Genomic DNA, 22,055 nt, shown 5'->3' on the forward strand with positions numbered 1-22,055 from the left:
ATTTTTGTCCTATGATAGTGGTAAATCTCACCCTTTCACCTCCTCCTCCACCTTTTCCTCTTCCTCTTCCTATTTTTTCCTGTCCTCCTCCTTCCCCTCCCCCTCCCCCTCCTCCCCCTCCTCCTCCTCCTCCCCTTCCTCCCCCTCCTCCTCCCCTTCCTCCTCCTCCTCCCCTTCCTCCTCCTCCTCCTCCCCTTCCTCCTCCTTCCCCTCCCCCTCCTCCTCCTCCCCCTCCTCCTCCTCCCCTTCCTCCTCCTCCTCCCCCTCCTCTTCCTCCTCCCCTTCCTCCTCCTCCTCCTCCCCTTCCTCCCCCTCCTCCTCCCCTTCCTCCTCCTCCTCCCCTTCCTCCTCCCCCTTCCCCTCCTCCTCCTCCTCCTCCTCTTCCTCTTCCTCTTTCTCTACCTTTTCCTCCTCCTTTGCTGGCCCAGTTACCTCAGGGATAAAAACTATCTCTTCTTCCAATAACATATTTGGAAAATGAGACTGTATTATCAAAACAATTGTGGCACTTAGTGAAAAACACAGCATTCTCAGAAATAAAATAATCATGCACAGTGGATCACATACAATTGGCCGGGGTACTTCCCATCTTGGATACCAAAATCGGTAATCTGTAAATAAAGAAGTAATTGAAAGCTGGATTTCACATAAAGTAGTGAAATCGTTCAAGAAATAAAGGACAACAATACATACATATGGCTTGGTCACGATCTGCGTTACCTAGAAAGAAAAAGAAAGCTCATAAAGTTACATAGAATTTCTTCTTTTTCTAGAATATAAGATATGTTTCTCAACAATAATAATATCATTCTCCTAGTTTTCAGGCACCATGCTCTCATCTTTGATGTCTCCCCTTCAACCAGTAGCCAATTGTAAAGTACAACATATTTTCTTTTAGTAAAAGTCCTCCTGGCCTACCAGAGAGAGCAGGGAAGTACAGGAGGAAGAGGTGTGGATTCTAGTACTAATTCTGTCTCTTAATCCTGACAACTTATATAAGCCACTCCACTCCTGCCTTTCAAAGATTTTTCCATCTTTGACATTCTAGAATTCTACATCTCTCTTTTTTAAAAATTGAAGTATAGTTAATTTGCAATGTCCTGTTAGAACATCTCTTATTTTTATCTCTCTTCTCTCCACTTCCCCCCAAGATCATTCAAAATTAATTTTCTGAATCTACTCACTTTATTCATTTAATTCTTATTTTCAGAAGCTTTCAGTTGCTCTTCATTTCCTAGATGGCAAGGTTAACTACAGAGCCTGGTATTCCTTGTTTTTGCTATCTAGCCCAATGCTATCATAATACTTTTCAGGAAATAAATTTCCCTTCCTCTGCTCACGTGGGCAGAGAAGTTCAAACAATCATTCTCAGATTCCACTAGAAAGGAGAGTGGGAGAATAAATGCAGTCTCACCCACAGAGAGCCCAATGTCAACCAGGGCTTTGTCTTGCAATGATGGTAGCCTTAGAGGAAAATTTAGAAATCACTCCTCAGGCATCTTGGAGATGAACTGAACTTCTGGTGGATCTTTGACGTTATTTTAAATGATACATTATGTCAGGCTTCTCCTTCCCACCCCATGTGGATTCTATCCTCACTTTGCTTGGACTCTGACACCACATAGTGAGCCACTCCCGCATGGACATCCCTTTACTCTGATCTTATACCCCAAGTCTGACCTCATGCAGGTACACTCACCTCATTCCATGAGGGCTCTAACTTCCCATACAAGGCCATACCATGTGGACACTGTTCTCACCCTACTTAGGCTCTTTCCCCATGCCTACCACATCATGTATGAATCCCTTGTCTTCTTGCTTAGGTTCTAACATATCACATCTGGATGCCCTCTGTGTGGATGCCTACCTCTTTCTGACCTACCCAATGGCTTTAGGTCTGGATATTTGCAGGAAGAGAAAGAAAAGGCGAAGAGGAAGAGCAAGGTTTTGCATCTTGATTCAAAGGAAGCAGGGGAAGAAATGTTATGTGGAGTCACTCCAGCAGTGGCATTATAATGAAATTGTTCATTAGTTTCTTTAACATAAAAGCCTAATATGCCCCTTACTTACTGTCTGACTTTATAGCCTACCACATTCCTCTAAGCATCATATATTCCAGATATAGTTATACTTTTGGATTATATGCTTTCATGTTTAGAAAAACTAAAAGAAAAATTTAACAAAACATATTTTCCACTTTTATCCTTTGAATGTTTAGGGGAAAAATGAAAATAAAAGGCTATTAAATATTTGCTACTTTACTTCTTTCCTCTTTCTGCATGTTTTGGAATATCCTATCCTTTAGAGCAGTCACTCTCATACAGGCCGCTATTTCAGGAATTAACTGAGAAGCTTTTTCAGGGCATAACTGTTAGTTCTCTTTCCTTCTTTCAGATTCTAGTATGTACTTAGGGGCAGGAATAATAGTAAGAGAGGGCAGAAGAGGTTGTGTAGTTTAAAATAATCTAAAGATGATACTGTTTGATACCACCTTTGATAATATAACACTACCATTCTGAACAAAGGAACAATATTAACATGACAATGAAAGTTCACCACTTCTTTTTCTTGTTATCCAATGCATTATGGATTTTTTTCATGTTTCAGTTGTTTTCTTTATCTTACTGCATAGAAAATCTGTGCATCTGTCATAGTTGCTACATCGAGAACACATTAATCCTCGTTGATAAGGACTTCTTGACAGACCTCCTCTACAAAAAAGCAGAAAACATTTTGTTAGAAAAAGTCTCAAATTTTATGTTATTTAAATAATATGGTTAACCATTTTTTAATTTATAAAGGCGATTTAATTTAAAAAATGGACTTAAGGGAGTACTTAAATTGGAGATGTAATCTTCCCCCCCTTTTTTCCCCCCAGAAATACTCTCTTCTGAAACTAATTCGCATTAATTTTAAAGTATTGTAATTTAAATGAGGGAATTTTAAAGCTTCTTTCATTTTATTTTGTATCAAAATTTTCCATTAGAAATGGATGTTATAGAATGTTTTATAACTAATTGCTTTCTGATTGGCACATACGTATAAAAAGCTACATATAAATGATATATTAGTTTTCTGAAAAATTTGCAAAATCCTGAAATGCCTATTGGCACAAATACCCAGCTGCATGGATTATTTTGAGGTCTACATGAAAAATACATAAGTATATAAACAAGCAAATAAATGTAAATGGGATTTTACAAAGTTGGTTTAATCCATCGTACAGAGCACAGGGGGGAAGTAAAAAATTATTACATCAATTGCCCAGAGGTAAGTTAGGAAAAGAGGCCCCAAAATAGGTATGAATTGTGAAGCGTATATTAAAATACCTGAATAAGAAAGATAGAGAAGATAGATAGGGAAAAGATATTTTTGAGTGAGAAGAGGGTCATTAATTGTGGTTAAACATGATTGCTTATTTACTCAGTATATAGTTGCAAGCTATAAAAACAAACATTAGGCATTTAGGTCCTTGGTTAGGCCACTCTTGGCCATCTAGAAGAATGGCCAAACCTTAGAAATACATATTCAAAAGCGTGAATATCAAATTTCTGAGTCACATCTTATCAGAAGTTTTTGATGATACCCAATAAGGTATCTGACACCCTCAAATGGCAAGCTTTCAAGTACATCAAGGATATACAGATATCTATTGTTATTTGCAGATCATATATCATTCTCTAATTTCACTGTTCCACAATCAAACCATTTCAAGAAAGAAATGAATTTTGTTTGGATCCCAGCCAGAATACTAGCTGTCAAGAAATCCAAGAATTGATCCAGTCACTTTTACCTAATACCGTAGTCTACTTTTACTGCCTTAATTCTTTATCACTGAAACAGATGCCTCCAACACAAAAGCAGAGCTTATACTGTTCTAAAATCCCTGGGGTGGGGGACCTCTGTTCTTGTACCTATGCAAAAAGCTACTCACTATACAGACTGCCTTTAAAACCTGGAGCAAGCAACCTAAATGTCCATCAACAGATGATTGTATAAAGAAGATGTGGCACATATATACAATGGAATATTACTCAGACATAGAAAGGAATCAAATTGAGTTATTTGTAGTGAGGTGGATGGACCTAGAATCTGTCATACAGAATGAAGTAAGTCAGAAAGAGAAAAACAAATACCGTATGCTAACGCATATATATGGAATTTTAAAATGCAGTACTGATGAACCTAGTGGCAGGTGAGGAATAAAGGTGCAGACGTAGAGAACAGACTTGAGGGCACAGGGGGAAGGGGAAGCTGGGATGAAGTGAGAGAGTAGCATTGACATATATACACTACCAGATGTAAAATGGATGGCTACTGGGAAGCTGCTGCATAGCATGGGGAGATCAGCTTGGTACTTTGTGACAACCTAGAGGATGGGATAGGGAGGGTGGGAGCGAGGCTCAAGAGGGAGGGGATATGGGCATATATGTATACATATAGCCGATTCACTTTGTTGTACAGCAGAAACTAACACAACATTGTAAAGCATTTATACTCCAATAAAGATGTGAAAAAAAAAAAAAACCCAAAACCTGGAGCATAGGCCGATCATCCCATGACCATAATGTCTGATAACCATGGTCTGGAATAACTCTGGAAAGGCAAATAAATATATAAATAAATACATGAATTAATCAAAATAAATAAATTCACATTGTGCTAGAATACAATGGGCCCTCCTTTTCAAAGATATGAATATTATAAAACTGTTTATATTAGGTAGCCAGAAATGGCAAGCTAATACTCTCTCATGTTAATCTTCCTGTTGTTCTGAGTTTCTAAAAAGTTTAACCTAAAGCAACTTGAGTCTGAATCTACAAGTCCACAACTGCAATTGGAATTATTGGGCTGGATTAGGAGGAAACAACAGATAAGTATCTACAACTAGCAAAGTCCATTGAAATTTCATAGCTGCCCTGGTGGTGCCTGAAGAAATAGATGATATTCTCTGTCTTTAGGCATTTGCCTTTTCCGAGAAGCAGCCCAAGCGTTCGCTGAGACCAAGTCCTGACTCTGAACATTGTCCTAGGGAACTTTTCTTAGACTTGCATCTGGCCATATCTTCAGTATATTGCCACCTATAGGATATGCGTCCAGGCCCTAGATAAGGACATGTCACCTGGGTAGCCCAATGGGTAAACTATTCCCATGCCCAACCCAAAGTCCATTAGAAAACCATTATTCAAATTTTATAATAGATCTACATTGTTCCAGAATGAGAACACAACTCTGGTGGTGATGGAAACTTTTATTGCCTGCCCCTTTGTTCATGAAGGAGATAATCCAGCTCCATGGATTGACAATCTAGGAATTACAATTTGTAGATAGATTCTTCTCTTCAAAGTTCTCCATGTGCAGACTCATATAGTCTGTATATTGTCCATGGAACAATGGCCAGAGTACATCAAATAGATATTGATTTTTCCATATTATACAACCAGAATAACTAGGCCACCTACAGTAACTCTTTTCACTTTTACTACATCCATATGGCACTGAGAAATATCACAGTGCTGGCTTCTGGTTCATATCCAAACATCTATAGATTTCCCAAGAGACTTAAAGAACCTATCCCAATAAGCTAGAGAAAAATACAATGCAATAAGCAGCAAAGATTATCTTTTAGAGATTCTATCTGGCTCTTCCTCTGATTCATCTAATATGTTTGTCTTTGCCCAAAACTCCATGACTACTTCTTGGACCTATTCAAGGTCAAGGAAGGTATGGATCCTGTTATTTTCTGCCTCAGATTATCCCTGTATATGCAAAGCTACCTCACTTTATATCACTTTCTGTGAAAATCAGTTGGTCACATCTCCTCCCTTCACTTCCACATCTTGCACCTAAAGGACCAGGGAACACAGTAAAACACCTATAAAGCTCCTTGAGGCTGATATTATGTAGTTGTACCATCCTCTAATCCTCCCCAAGATACCATCTACCTTCTGATCATGCCTCCTTATTCACTTTGGTATCTGGCTCACCATTTTGCTTTTTAGTCAAAATTGTGCCGTTGTCTACAAATTTGGGACCTAGAGGATTACAATATGCTAATGGATAATTCATCCAATAACTTGGTCTCTATGTTATTTAATGTCTTCACCATCACAAAATTTCCTAATGCTCCATAACTGTCACTTTTGTAGCCACATTCTGCACCTTATTATCTCCTAAATCTGCTCTACCTCTGAACCCACAAAAACCACACATTCCACTCATTGACTGCAACCTCCTGTCCTTCCAGGTTGCTAACTCATTCACTCCCGTCACACTTGTCCATTGATTTCACTGTTTCCACAGTGTACTTTCTCTCCTATTTTTCTCCCTATCCATCGTGTTGTCTTTTCTCAATCCAGCTTAGGTCCATCACTTTGCATGTTCTCTACCTAAAATCCTGAAACTCGCTTGCACTATTTTCCTTTACATCCACCTGACAAAACCCCAGTGTTGGAAAAAGCGAAGGAATCTTACTGTCTGCATGTTCCATTCCTGCTTCAGGGCTGCTGGGTGGTGCTGGAGGAAAATCATTAAACTAGGTAGAGAATATCTCTAGCATTCTCTATTCAGCTTCTGCTCTCATGTTTCATAATAACTATTTCGTATCTTCCCAGTCCTCAAACTTCCAGCTTCACTGTCTCTCCCTTTATTCTCAGGACATGATCTATTCTACTTCACAGAGAATCATAACAGCTATTAGATTGGAACTCGAGAAATTTTCTCTCACTAAATATGACAAATATACCTGCCCTCTCCTTTCTAATACAACCTAAGAACTGCTCCTCATTCTTTCTAAGGCTAATCTCTCTTTTTTTAAGTTCAAAAGTCATATAATTAATTGTTTGCACTTTTTTTGTTGTTGTTGGTCCTACATTTTTTTAACATCTTTATTGGAGTATAATGGCTTTACAATGTTGTATTAGTTTCTGCTGTATAACAAAGTGAATCAGCTATACGTATACACATATCCCCATATCTCCTCCCTCTTATGTCTCCCTCCCACCCTCCCTATCCCACCCCTCTAGGTGGTCACAAAGCACCGAGCTGATCTCCCTGTGCTATGCGGCTGCTTCCCACTAGCAATCTATTTTACATTTGGTAGTGTATATATGTCCATGCCACTCTCTCACTTCGTCCCAGCTTCCCCTTCCCCTTCCCATTCTCTCCATTCTCTCCAAGTCCATTCTCTCCATCTGTGTCTTTATTCCTGTCCTGCCCCTAGGTTCTTCAGAACCATTTTTTCTTTTTTCTTTTTGGATTCCATATATATGTGTTAGCATATGGTATTTTTTTTTCTCTTTCTGACTTAACTCCACTCTGTATGACAGACTCTAGGTCCATTCACCTCACTACAAATAATTCAATTTCATTTCTTTTTATGGCTAAGTAATATTCCATTGTGTATATGTGCCACATCTTCTTTATCTATTCATCTGTCGATGGGCACTTAGGTTGCTTTCATGTCCTGGCTATTGTAAATAGAGCTGCAATGAATATTGTCGTACATGAGTCTTTTTGAGTTATGATTTTCTCAGGGTATATGCCCAGTAGTGGGATTGCTGGGTCGTATGGTAGTTCGATTTTTAGTTTTATAAGTAACCTCCATACTGTTCTCCATAGTGGCTGTATCAATTTACATTCCCACCAACAGTGCAAGAGGGTTCCCTTTTCTCCACACCCTCTCCAGCATTTATTGTTTCTAGATTTTTTGATGATGGCCATTCTGACTGGTGTGAGGTGATACCTCATTGTAGTTTTGATTTGCATTTCTCTAATGATTAGTGATGTTGAGCATCCTTTCATGTATTTGTTGGCAATCTGTATATATTCTTTGGAGAAATGTCTATTTAGGTCTTCTGCCCATTTTTGGATTGGGTTGTTTGTTTTTTTGATATTGAGCTGCATGAACTGTTTGTGTATTTTGGAGATTAATGCTTTGTCAGTTGCTTCATTTGCAAATATTTTCTCCCATTCTGAGGGTTGTCTTTTCATCTTGTTTATGTTTTCCTTTGCTGTGCAAAAGATTTTAAGTTTCATTAGGTCCCATGTGTTTATTTTTTTTGTTTCCATTTCTCTAGGAGGTGGGTCAAAAAGGATCTTGCTGTGATTTATGTCAAAGAGTGTTCTGCCTATGTTTTTCTCTAAGAGTTTTATAGTGTCTGGCCCTACATTTAGGTCTTTAACCCATTTTGAGTTTATTTTTGTGTATGGTATTAGGGAATGTTCTAGTTTCATTCATTTACATGTACCTGTCCAGTTTTCCCAGCACCACTTATAGAAGAGGCTGCCTTTTCTCCATTGTATATTTTTGCCTCCTTTATCAAAGATAAGGTGACCATATGTGCATGGGTTTATCTCTGGGCTCTCCTGTTCCATTGGGGGGACCTTCAAGATGGCGGAGGAGTAAGACGCGGAGATCACCTTCCTCCCCACAGATACATCAGAAATACATCTACATGTGGAACTGCTCCTACAGAACACCTACTGAACGCTAGAAGAAGACCTCAGACCTCCCCAAAGGCAAGAAACTCCCCACGTACCTGGGTAGGGCAAAAGGAAAAAAAGAAAAAACAGACAAAAGAATAGGGACGGGACCTGCACCAGTGGGAGGGAGCTGTGAAGGAGGAAAGGCTTCCACACTCTAGGAAGCCCCCTTCGCGGGCGGAGACAGCGGGTGTGGGGAGGGGGTAGGCAGTGGGGGGAGCTTCGGAGCCACGGAGGAGAGCGCAGCAACAGGGGTGCAGAGGACAAAGCGGAGAGATTCCCGCACAGAGGATCGGTGCCGACCAGCACTCACCAGCCCGAGAGGCTTGTCTGCTCACCCGCCGGGGCGGGCGGGGCTGGGAGCTGAGGATCGGGCTTCGGAGGTCGGATCCCAGGGAGAGGATTGGGGTTGGCTGCGTGAACACAGCCTGAAGGGGGCTAGTGCAACATGGCTAGCCGGGAGGGAGTCCGGGGAAAAGTCTGGAACTGCCGAAGAGGCAAGAGACTTTTTCTTCCCTCTTTGTTTCCTGGTGCTCGAGGAGAGGGGATGAAGAGCACCGCCTAAACGAGCTCCAGAGACGGGCGCGAGCCGCGGCTATCAGCGGGGACCCCAGAGCCGGGCATGAGACGCTAAGGCCGCTACTGCCGCCACCAAGAAACCTGTGTGCGAGCACAGGTCACTCTCCACACCTCCCCTCCCGGGAGCCTGTGCTGCCCGCCACTGCTGCGGTCGCGGGATCCAGGAACAGCTTCCCCGGAAGAGCGCACAGCGCGCCTCGTGCTGGCGCAACGCCACGCCGGCCTCCGCCGACGCACGCTCGCCCCGCCTCCGTGCCCCTCCCTCCCCCGCGGCCTGAGGGAGCCAGAGCGCCCGAATCAGCGGCTCCTTTAACCCCGTCCTGTCTGAGCGAAGAACAGACGTCCTCCGGCGACCTACACGCAGAGGCGGGGCCGAATCCAAAGCTGAGCCCCGGGAGCTGTGCGAACGAAGAAGGCAAAGGGGAATCTCTCCCAGCAGCCTCAGAAGCAGCGGATTAAAGCTCCGCAATCAACTTGATGTACCCTGCGTCTGTGGAATACCTGAATAGACAACGAATCATCCCAAATTGAGGAGGTGGACTTTGGGAGCAATGATATATATATATATTTTTTTTCTTTTTCCTTTTTCTCTTTTTGTGAGTGTGTGTGCGTATGCTTCTTTGTGTGATTTTGTCTGTATAGCTTTGCTTTTACCATTTGTCCTACCGTTCTGTCTGCTTTTTTTTTTTAAGTATAGTTTTTTTTTTAGCCCTAATCTCTTTTAAACCCTTCCTTTTTCTCTTTTAAAGCCTTCTGTTTTCTCAGGGACTTGTATCTTTACATATACCCTGCCTTTATTCTTTATAAAGAATTACTTTTTGTCTGTATTAGATCCTTCATGTCAATATTTAAATATGCTCACAGCCTCCCCATTTTAAAAACAAAACAAAATAAAAACAACAAAACAGTTCTCAGTTCATTCCAACCTGGCATCAGCTTCCTCTACTCCATAGAAACAATTTTCCTACGTTTATTAATGAACTTCTCTTTAGATCTGATATTTTTAAGTCCTGACTTTGCTTGACATCTTGGAATTTGAAATTTTGGACAAGTTTTTCCTTTTAAAACTATTCTTTCCCCACACCTTCCCTGATACCATACCCTTCTGCTTTATCTTCTACCTGTTTGGCCACTCTTCTTAGGTCTCCCACTTATCTTCCACTAACTGCCCTTAAATGTTGGCATGACATTCCACAGGTCCTATTCTATTCTCATTCCATACTCTCTTGCTAAGCATTCTCATCTATTCCCATGATTTAAATTATCCTATGTTTCCTGGCACTCCAAATATTTCTTCTATGCCATTCCTCACTCATGAGCTTCTGACCTAAATAACCACCTGCTTACTAAACATCTCAAAGTGAGTATTTCACAGCCGACTCAAAGTCATTATGTACAAAGTGGAACTCATTATCTTCCCTCCCAAAATGTTCAGTGTTCCCCTTCGCAGTTAATGCCAGTACCATTCATGCCTGATCATAAATTTGAGAATCTTCCTTGACTACTTCCTCTCACTGATTACTTAATACAATGACCTGCAAATCTTGTTGTTTATACCTTCTGGAAATGTCTTAAATATGTCTCCAATCTCAATCCAGACATCCCTTGCTGATGTAAAAGATAAAAGTAGTACATATATATTATTTATAAGTATATGATAGAAAGGAGGAAGCAGAAAAGGGCACCTTTAAAGGGGAAAAAATGTCTCCATCCTCCACTTTCCATCTGTCTCTCCAGAGATAACATCTGTTAACATCTTCTTATGAGTCCTTCCAGAAGAAAGTTTTTCATAAAAATTCTCAGTACTTACATGCTTGTGATAGAGACTGCTAATCTAAATATCTGTCAATCTAAATATCTCTTGAAATACTGAAATAACAGTATTTTACCTTGGCACATTAAGGCTAGTCTCAGTACATTTCCCAACCTCTCCTGCAACTTAGATGTGGCCATGAGGTTAATTTTATATCCAACGGAATGGCAGTAGCAGTGATGTGCACCACTCCCCACCTGGTACTCATGCTGCCAACATGTTTCTTTTCCCTTACTATGAGCTTGAGCTAGTTTATGTCTGTGCCCTGGATTTGATCATGCGGACAAAGACACTGCTCCCAGGGGATGGTGAAGAAACAAAATAGGAGCAACCTGGGTCTTTGAATGACTAATGGAGCACAGCTACCCACCAAACTGAAATTTCCCACTTTTATCTTGAATCACTGCATCTTTTGGTAATAGTAACTGTTATAACAAAAAGACCTGTTCTTACATATTATTGTTTGTTTGTTTGTTTTTGCGGTACGCCGGCCTCTCACTGTTGTGGCCTCTCCAGCTGCGGAGCACAGGCTCCGGACGCACAGGCTCAGCAGCCATGGCTCACGGGCCCAGCCACCCCGCGGCATGTGGGATCTTCCCGGACCAGGGCACGAACCCGTGTCCCCTGCATCGGCAGGCGGACTCTCAACCACTGCGCCACCAGGGAAGCCCAGGAGGCTAATTCTTATACCAGCTTACATAATGTCCAGAAGCAAAGTGGATCAAATATTTAAAAGTTAAAAAAAAAAAAAAGAATCGTTAGAAGAAAATGTGAGATAATAATATTCGGGAAAGGCTTGTCTAAGTATGATACAAACCTCAAAACCCATGAAAAAAGTATTGATAAGGCTTCCCTGGTGGTGCAGTGGTTGAGAGTCTGCCTGCCAATGCAGGGCACGAACCCCTGGAGGATCCCGCGTGCCGCGGAGCGGCTGGGCCCGTGCGCCATGGCCGCTGAGCCTGCACGTCCAGAGCCTGTGCTCCGCAACGGGAGAGGCCGCAACGGTGAGAGGCCCGCGTACCGCAAAAAAAAAAAAAAAAAAAAAAAGTATTGATACATTTTTTTCTACAATGAAACAAAATAATTCTATTTGGCAAAAATAAATTGCATTATAAATAAAGTCAAAAGTTAAACATAAAACTAGAAAATATTTGTAAATTATATTACATAAAAGAGCTAATTTTCTTGTACATAAGACACTCCTACAAGTTAAAAAAAAAAAGTCCAACAACTTAAGAGAAAAATAGTAAATGTATAGGAATCCTCAGGTCCCAGTAAATGAAATCCACATATTCTAAAATATAAAAAAATATACTTAAACTCATGAAAAATAGAAGATGAAAATTAAATATATACATAACTCATAGTAGTAAATAAAAAAATATTTGAAAATATATTATCTTAGCAAGGGAGTTTAAATATAGCCCCTCTTATATGCTGACGTAAAAAAAGTTGTAATAGAAAAAATGGCATGACTATGATGAATAGATATTTAGTAATATCTATGCAAATTAAAAGTACACATTCTCTTTGGCCTAGGGTTTCCATGACTATACGTTTATATTATAGCTACTAACTCATGTCAGAATTACATGTCTAACTGGATAATTACTGCTTGAAATAAAATTAATAAAATAGCCTAAACATCCATCAGAAGGAGAGCATTATTCAAATTAATTTTTGTACATCCACTAAAAAAAAACAACTGTGAAATTCTTAAAAAGAATCTAAAAACTCTTTACGTACTCAAATGGAAAGACTTCCAGTTCATATCAAGTAAAAAATTAAATAACATCACAAGAAACGTAGTGCACTCCTGTTTGAATTATGGAAATGCACACATTTGTGCACCCAGACACACATACACAAAGATAGATATACTTTTCTATATGCACAGAATATATTTTTTAGGATAAAATTTTGGAGAGAGTAACTGAAAGACAAGGATGGGAACATTATTTTCTCCTTGGATAGATTTTTCCATCATGAATATATATCAAGTACTAAACATGATTTATTAAATGACCTAAAATTACAATACATAGAAAGCAATGAGAAAGAGACTATGTCATATGAGATCCTAAGGTCTAGTAAAAATTGTAATCAAAGGAAAATATATAACTGTAAATATCTTCACTATTAAGTAGGATTAAAGATAAATGAATGTAATATATTTTGATAAAAACAGCAACATATAACAGCCCCTCTCCCTAAAAAGTACTTGGAAGATTAAATATCTCAAAACAAAGGAATGAGAAAGGATAAATAACCCCCTAAATCTTTTCTTTCAAAAGATCAGTAAAATAGATTAAACCCTCATGAGCAAGAAAGGAAGAAAAATATTCACTATTAAGAATTTCTCTAAGTTTCTCTTCCTATACTTCTCTCCTCCTGTTTTTTTTCCAGATAGAACTTTCTTTTTCAATTCTTCCCCCATCTCTCATATGTTCTAATATATTCTATTACTCTCTATTTGCGATGGCTTTCTTTAGCTTATAAAAATACATTAGAAACCAAAGTCATAAAACAAAAACTTTCACTCAACTCTACACACCTACACACCTTCCTTTACTTCGTTGCCAAATATCTATATAGAATATTCTAAACTGGCATTACTATTTTTCAAACTGCAAGTTATGAGTTATTAATAGGTCATGAAATCAAATTTAGTGCTTCACAGTTCACATCCAATATTTTAAAATATAAGACAGACTAGAAAGCCGTACTTAACTGTGAATAATATACTATTTCATATATTGATAACATGTTTTTATTTTATCATTCATAACAAGGATACACATTGTTTTGTAAATCTTTTTTCAGTTATGTACTGTGCCTCATAATTCTAAGATGTACATCTTTTCTTATTTTAGCACCTCTGAAATTGAGATGCATCTTAACATTGATGGCATCTTAAAATCACAGTTGACCAGGCAGTGAACGTGATATGGTTGTCACTGCACATTGTGAACTTGTCATAGCTTTTCATACTGTCATACCTGAAATGGGTTATATGCATTGTTTGCATTTTACGTATCTAAATTGCTATTCAAAATGTCTAAAATGATCACAATAATATATCATTGAATCATAAATTATTATGCATGAAGAAAAGCATGGAAAGAGAGCCACCTCATATATAATAGAGACTGATGAGAAAGTAAGTCTAAATGTTATTTTAAAAATCTACCAGCACAGTTCTAGTTTCCCTCTTACCTTACTAGTCTCTTTCTATACTCCTTTGCTAGCTCCTTTGCCTGAAGTTGAAATATTGTAGTGATGTAGGGTTTAGTCCTTAAGTCTCTTCTGTCCCGTTTTCCATACCTATTTTCTCACAAGGTGATTTCTTTCAGGACTGTGACTCATTTCTGCCTCAGGGCCTTTATATCTGCAGTTCCCACTACTTAAAAACCCATCCTAGACCTTCATGTGACTAGCTCCCTCATTTGATTCCTTCACATTTCTCACATCTATTACTCCACCAAACGTATCTGAGCCCAAACACTTGATCCTCTCAAGCTCCGCCCCTCCACAAGTCTTCCCTATCTGTCTAATGGCACCACCATTCATCCAGTTGCTGAGACTAAAGGCATAGGTGTCATCCTTGATTATTCTATTCCACTCACCCCTAAAGTTAAATCTGTCAGCAGGTATTGTTAGCTCCATCTTCAAATTATATCCCGAATCTGACCTTTCCCCGCTATTTCCATGTTATGTAGGCAGAATCCATGTCATGGTACAGTATGGGTTTTGGTAGTGTACAGGAGCTTTCCTCCATGCAGTGGTTCTGGGGCACTGGCTCATTTCATCTTGTGGCTCTGCCGCCCTCTAGGACATCTCAATCCTCCTCCAGATCCTCTGTATCCAACCAGTAGATGAGGGAAGACCAAGAGTGTGAAGGTTCATGTAGGAAGTTTGTAAAGGCCAGGCCTGGAAGTGGCCTAAATTCCACAGGCCAAAGCTTAGTCACATGGCCCAACCAAACTTCTAGGGAGGCTGGGAAACATATTCTAGCTGTCTGTTCATAAAGTAAAGAAAATGGCACCACCTGCCAGATTGCATTTCCTTAATTTTTAAATAAAGAAAATTTTCTTTACTAAATACCTTTGGACACTATAATTTACTTCTTTTAAAGGTCCAGCTTTAGATTCAAGTCATTTTCTTCAGTCTCAGAACTCTTGCCTCCCCCACTGGCCTCTTTTCCCTTCTAACACACCTCTATGCATCAAACTTAACTGCTTCTGAATCTGTATCCTGGCTAACTGCTTCTATGATTTCATACCTGCTTTTACAACAGATCTTTTCTATTTAAAATACAGATGTATGTATTTGGTTAACGTTGTGTTTTGTTTTGTTTTTTTAATTTCTTTCCCAACAGTCTATAAGTGTTTTCAGGATGAATACCATGTAAAAAATGTGGAATTCTATTGCTTAGTTATTGTTTAAATGTACCTACTATAAACATATTTAAATAAATAAAAGATCCTGCAGGAACCTGCAGATGCAGCATGTCTAAAACAAATCCTTTTTTCTTCCACCCTACATCTTTTCCTAACTCAGTTAATAAAATTATTTATCACTTAAGCTTAAATTCTAATGCTCATCTTTGATTGTGCCCCCTTCAATACTGAAATTCAAGGCTAATCTAATTAATACTGTTTTATTTTACCTTGTTTTATTTTTCTTAGAAATGTATGTTTTTTATTTTATTTTATTATTATTATTTTTTGACTGTACCATGTAGCTTGTGGGATCTTAGTTCCTCGACCAGGTTGAACCCATGCCCTCGGCAGTGAAGGCACGGAGTCCAACCACTGGACTGCAAGGGGATTCCCAGAAATGTGTAAGTTTTTATCTTTGAAATTGAAAAATAATCACTAGAAAATGACATATGTAAATATTGTTTCAGTTCACTTTTTCTGATACATTATAATCTACCTTAATCTTTATATAAGTATCTATACAGATTCTTTTCTTTTGCTTATTCTTTTCTTTTCATTGATTATTATTTCTGTTCCATTTATTCTCTGTTCTTTAGGAGCAATAATTTATAGATTTATCACCCTACATGGTTCCTTTCTTTTTCCATATATACTTTTACTTCTATTCTACATGTTCATGTTCTGAAATTTTTCAAGATTGTGGTTGACTCATATTTTCCCTATTGCCAAATCTGTTTTATTCTTCCATTCTGTACTAGCTTGCTGTGGCTACTTTAACAATGCCACAAACTTGGTGGTTTAAAAAAATAGAAATTTATTTTCTCAGTTCTGGAGGCCTGAAGTCCAAAATCAAGGTGTTGGCAGGGCTATGCTCCCTCCAAAGGCTCAGAGAGGGAATTCCTTGACTCTTCCAGCTTCTGGTGGCTCCAGAAGTTCCTTGGTTTGTGAATATATCATTCCAACCTCTCCCTCCACAGTCACATTGCCTCCTTCTCTTCTGTCTAGTGCTGAAATCTCCTCCTTCTCTCTTATGAGGACACAAGTATTTACATTTAGGTCCCACCTGAATAATCTAAGATAAGCGCTTCCTCTGAAGATCCTTATCTTAAACATGTCTTTTGCCATATAAGGCAATATTTACTCTTGACATGTAACTTAATATTCACAGGTTCTGTGAATTAGGAACTAGATACATCCTTTGGTGGGGGCCACCATCCAGTCCATTACACATTCTAATTTTCAATTTGGTTTTCTTTTTTTTTTTGGCTGTGTTGGGTCTTTGTTGCTGTGCACGGGCTTTCTCTAGTTGCTGTGGTGAGCGGGGGGCTACTCTTTGTTGTGGTGCGTGAGCTTCTCATTGCAGTGGCTTCTCTTGTTGCAGAGCATGGGCTTTAGGCATGCAGGCTTCAGTGGTTGCAGCACGTGGGCCATGGAGCATGCGGCTTCAGTAGTTGTGGCGCACGGGCTTAGTTGCTCTGTGGCGTGTGGGATCTTCCCAGACCAGGGCTCCAACCCATGTCCCCTGCATTGGCAGGTGGATTCTTAATCATTGCACCACCAGGGAAGTCCCCAATCTGGCTTTCTTATTTGCATTTCTACAAAGTATTTTATAAGACTGTGATGAATTGATTTTTCTACCAATTATTCTTAAGAAAGATACCTATGACTGCCTATTTTGAGTACATATCAAATAAAACTTGGACTGAGTTGACTCAGTCAACTCATAATTGAGTTGACTCACATAATATATGTGCCAACCTAGATCCTTCACAAGTGGACTTTCCAAACTTTGTATCAAGGAAAAAATGGTTGATAGAAATTTCAAGACAAAGAAGCCTATGGGACAGGTGAGTGGAAAGAAGAGTAATCCTAACAACTAGTAGGTTCATCTTATCACTATGTCATGGGATAACCCTGCAGTCACTACTGCTATTAAGGTCACCAAATACCTTCATCTTATCAAACGGAAATGTCATCTTTCCTTCCTCATTTTTTTTTTTCATTCTTTCAGGAGTATCTCATACAGTTAACCACTTTGGGCATCATGACTCACGTTCTTCACTTGATTTCCAAGTACCCTTACCAGCATTGTTTGGGTTTCCTTCTTATCTTGTTAGCCTCTTCACTCTCCTTTGTTATCTCTTTTGCCTGAAGTTGAAATACTGTAGTGCTCTAGGACTTAATCCTAAATTAAGTCTCCATACTCACTCTTTCATAAGGGGGTCTTGTTCAGGACTGTGACTCATTTCTACGTCAGGGTCTTTATAGTAGCAGTTCCCTCTACTTCAAAACCTATCCCAGACCCTCATACAGCTAGTTCCTTCTCATGATTCATTTACATTTTCCACATTTATATTTCTACCTAATGTGTCCAAACATAAAACACATCTTCTGATGTTCTTCCTTATCTTAGTTAATGGTATCATCATTTATCCAGTTGTTCAGACTAAAAGCATGGGTATCGCCATAGTTTATTCTATACCTCTTATCCCTAAAGTCAAATCCATCAACTGGTATTTTTAGCTCTACCTTCATAATATATCCAGAAACTGACCTTTTTTCACAATTTCCATGGTATAGTAATCAGAATTCTAAAATGGAGCACAAACTCCCCTACCCCTGCTATACAGGCCTTGCATAATTCTGAGGAAAATGAATGTAATGGACTTTATTTACTTCCATGATTAAATTATGTTATTTGGCACAGCTGACTTTCAAATAGGGAAATTATCCAGGAAAATATCCTGACCCAATCACCTGGGCACTCTAAAAGCAGACAGTTTTCTCTGGCTGGTCACAGAAGAGAAGTCAGAGATTTGGATCGTGGGAAGGACCTGATGCACCTTTGTGGATGTGAAGATGGTGGGAGCCACACATCAAGGAATGTGGGAAGCCTCTAGAAGATGAGAGCAACCACTAGCTTAGAACCAGCGAGAAAATGGGGACCCAAGTCCTATAACCACAAGGCATTGAATTCTGCTAACAACCTGAAGGAGCTTAAAAGCAGATTCTTCCCCAGAGCCTCCAGATAAGAACTCAGTCAACACCTTGATTTTGGCCTTTAGGACCCTGAGCAGAGAATCCAGCTATACTGTGCCTGGACTTATACCCTACAGAACTGTTTAATAATAAATGGCTGCTGTTTTAAGTCACTAAGTTTGTGGTTTACTATGCAGCAATAGAAAACCAATCCACATGCTAAAATCCTATAGCCTGCACTACAGAAACAATCTCCTAATTGTGCTTGTTTCTCTTTGTACCCTTGTTTTCCTATACTCCATTATCGACACAACAGCAAGAGCAATCTTTTATTGCTAAGTTTTCTTTTCAAAACATAGATGAGGGACTTCCCTGGTGGTGCAGTGGTTAATAATCCTCCTGCCAGTGCAGGGGACGTGGGTTCGATCCCTTGTCCGGGAAGATCACACATGCCGTGGAGCAACTAAGTCTGTGAGCCACAACTACTGAGCCTGAGCGCCACAACTACTGAAGTCCACATGCTTAGAGCCCATGCTCCGCAACAAGAGAAGCCACTGCAATGAGAAGCTTGTGCACCACAACGAAGAGTAGCCCCTGCTCGCCGCAACTAGAGAAAGCCCGCATGCAGCAACATCCTTAACCTGGCCTATGGTATTCTATTTGATTTAGTTGTCACCTAACTCTCTACCTCGTCTCCTACCTCTAACCACAGTTATTCATTTTTCAAACATGCTAAACTTATTCCAAGCTCAGAGATTTTACATGTGCTCTCACTTTTATCTGAAATATTCTTTAGCTATCTCCTCATCTTTTGGCTTTCAGTTTAAATACCACCTCCTTTTGCAGCTATCCTATCCATATTCTATACTAGTTATTCCCTATTTGCTTACTGTGCTTCGTTTCTATGGCATATTTTATTATTTAATTAAATATCATTTATTTCTATGTTCACTTATTTATTGTTTGTCTCTCTTCCAAAACTACAAACTAAGTATGGTCAGTCTTTATTGGTTTGTCAGTAGACAGATCAGAGCCTTGTATGTAATTGCTGAGAGTGTAAATGAAGAGTAGTACCCCAGAGGAACCTCTTCCTTCCCCACCACCCATGCCCAGTGGTCTGTTTGAGTTTTCAATACCAATCAGTAGTTAACTTTCAAAAGTTTCTCCACGTAATAGATATCATCCCAGTACTTCCAGTCTGTAGGACTGAAAGAGGCCAAAACAGTTTTGCAATTACTCTACATTCCAAAATTGTTTTGCATGCCTATGTTCAAAGTCAGCAAAGCTTCCATTTAAGAAGGGGTTTCTGAATCTAATTCAACTCACATCATAGTTCTGTTATTTTCCCTATCTAGGGGAATACAATCATTAATTAGTAATCAATGTTTTTTTTTTCTTTCTCTTTTTGGTTTAGTCCCAGAAGCATTTTATTTTTAAGAAATTCCTTCTCAATCCTAGCATGTAGTCAATTTTTCTTGGCATGTTGATTAGGATATTTTCTCACTTCAGTTAGACGTTTTAACAGTATTACTTATAGTATCATATTGACCTGTAAGAAAACTTGAGACTTTCCAACAAAGTTCTCCAGAGATGGAGGCTATTTTGGAAGGTAGTTTTTTCCCATCATTGGAAAGTTTTTAGGTACAGGTAAGTAACCACATGGTAAGTAAGTGTTAAGAATTCAAGTTTCATATGCATAGCTTAACTAGAAGACTTGTGAAGTGCTTTTCCACCTCTGAGTTATTACGATTCCTTATATGTATGAGACTAGCCCCAATTAATAATACACTCTCCAGAGGATAGTCAACTAAAAGTGTCCTTCATGTTATAAAACTGATGTACTATTGAAACAATTCTTACAACATACATTTCAACACACTTATCCTTATTTTCTTTTGACTTTTTAAAATAAATACGGAGATAAACAATTTTGGAAAATAATATAAATCCTATGTTAATTAGGCTAGGTATTGTGAAATAATACTAAAGTTAAAATTCTCTCAGGAAGTAATATTTGGCTAGTCTCTACATAAAATCAATATGCCTAAATATGACTTATTTTATTATGAAATTTAAAATATTTCAATATAAAGTCTTTAATTGCTATCTCATACTTAATTCTTTTATAGTTTGCAAAGACATTTAGAAGAATATGTTGAAAGTTAGGAAAACTTAACCTTGAAAAATCCCCAATTTATTTTTATATTATTTAAAAAATTTAAAGGAACTTACCCTGGTGCATAGTTGCATATGAAAAGTGCTGCATGTTTAATATGACCAATTCTTGAACATGGAGTAACAGCACAACCAACTTTGTAAGACTTGTCCCAAACAAGCTAAAATAAAAATTTCAAAGAAAACATAAAATTTAATTCTAAACATTTACTCTGCCATAGTATAAACAATAGTATATTCAACACACATAGGACCTATAATGAAGCAATTCAAGGAATATGAACAATTCTTCATTTGGATGCAGGTAGAGAATTATCATGGATTTAGGGAAGCATTTCCAAAACTGTATTTAGAGAAACACTTTAATAGGTTCTACCAATACTGTATTCCTAGGATAAAGAGTCTGAGAAAAACAGATCCAGAATAATGTTTTAGAGCCAAAGGAAGACACCTGCTGAATCAATTTTCGACCTTTTGTTGAATCTGAGAGTTCTAGGTTATTGGCAAAGAGGAAGAGGGAAATGAGAAGACAAAAAGTTTTGGAAGAATGGAAGTTGTGAATAAAAAGGAAAAAAAGAGGGGACAGTAAGATTACAGAAGGGAAGGAAAAGAAATACAAGAGTAGAAAGTAATTGAAGGTTATCAGCATTTTTCTTTTCTTTTATTGAGGAAATTCCATTACAAAATAAAATGAAGTCTGGGCCTTTCATTTAAAAAATGAGTACAAGAGCTGGTTCCTATAAAACAATTTCTTGCAAAATAGGTCTTGGAGTGAAAATATGGGAATAATTAAAGATATTCCAGAAATTTCTGAATGGCTTTAATATTCCTAATACTTACAAGTGAACAACAACAAAAAATTGTTTTGTTAACCTCTGTGGGAGAGGGAGAAACCATTTGTTTTCCTTTTCTCTATAGCTCAAGTCTTAGTGATTCCAAAAGAAATAGAGTGATGCATTAAAAGAATAGAGAATAGAATGTCTGTAACAGTTGAAGTTAAACAGGTCAAATGCAGGAAATGAAAATGTCTAGGAAACTAGACTTAAGGAGGAAAAAATACAGAGGAGTAGGTCAGGGAGTAGACTTGGTTATTTTACTCAGAGTATTGAAGTCATAGTAAGGAGTCTAGCTTTGACATGAGTAAGACAGTAGAGAACCACTCTAACTTTCTAGGAGAAAAAATTGATTAAAAAAAGTTTGAAACATAAATCATTTGATGGAACAGGAAGACATGAGTTCAACATGAAAAAATTCCAAGATTTTAAGTTACATTAAAGCCTATTGACTGAAAAATAATCATCTTTTAAATGAGCTTGGAAGTTAATTCAATAGTTTCTTGATTCCTGATACAAATGTTTATTGAAGACCTAAATAATGTCATGTTGCTGTGCTGAGAATACATGGATAAGAAGATAAGGTCCCTGCTCTTAGTGTAGTATTAGATATATAAACAGATGATTATAAAACAATGTAATATGTGAAATAATAAATGTTTGTATAGGAAATAAAAAGTGGTTCAGTACTCTTGGAGTACAAGGTGTAAGAGTGAATTGTTAGACATGAGGTAGGAAAATAATTATATG

The 22,055-nt window shown here is 38.4% G+C and overlaps 1 protein-coding gene across 1 annotated transcript in view; it reads right to left on the minus strand.

Moving 5' to 3' along the window:
- Positions 1–267: 267 nt before the first annotated feature.
- GLIPR1L2 (GLIPR1 like 2) overlaps positions 268–22,055 on the minus strand; it is a gene marked incomplete at both ends in the record, with an annotated part of 30,101 nt that continues 8,313 nt past the window's right edge. The window contains 4 exons of the mRNA XM_081250257.1: positions 268–611; positions 694–720; positions 2,626–2,711; positions 20,530–20,633. Of these exons, the coding sequence (XP_081106383.1) occupies positions 268–611; positions 694–720; positions 2,626–2,711; positions 20,530–20,633 (561 nt within the window). The remainder of the gene's footprint in view (positions 612–693; positions 721–2,625; positions 2,712–20,529; positions 20,634–22,055) is intronic.

This window comes from Mesoplodon bidens (assembly GCF_964165515.1).
Source record: "Mesoplodon bidens genome assembly, chromosome: 11".
NCBI classification, from domain to species: domain Eukaryota; kingdom Metazoa; phylum Chordata; class Mammalia; order Artiodactyla; family Ziphiidae; genus Mesoplodon; species Mesoplodon bidens.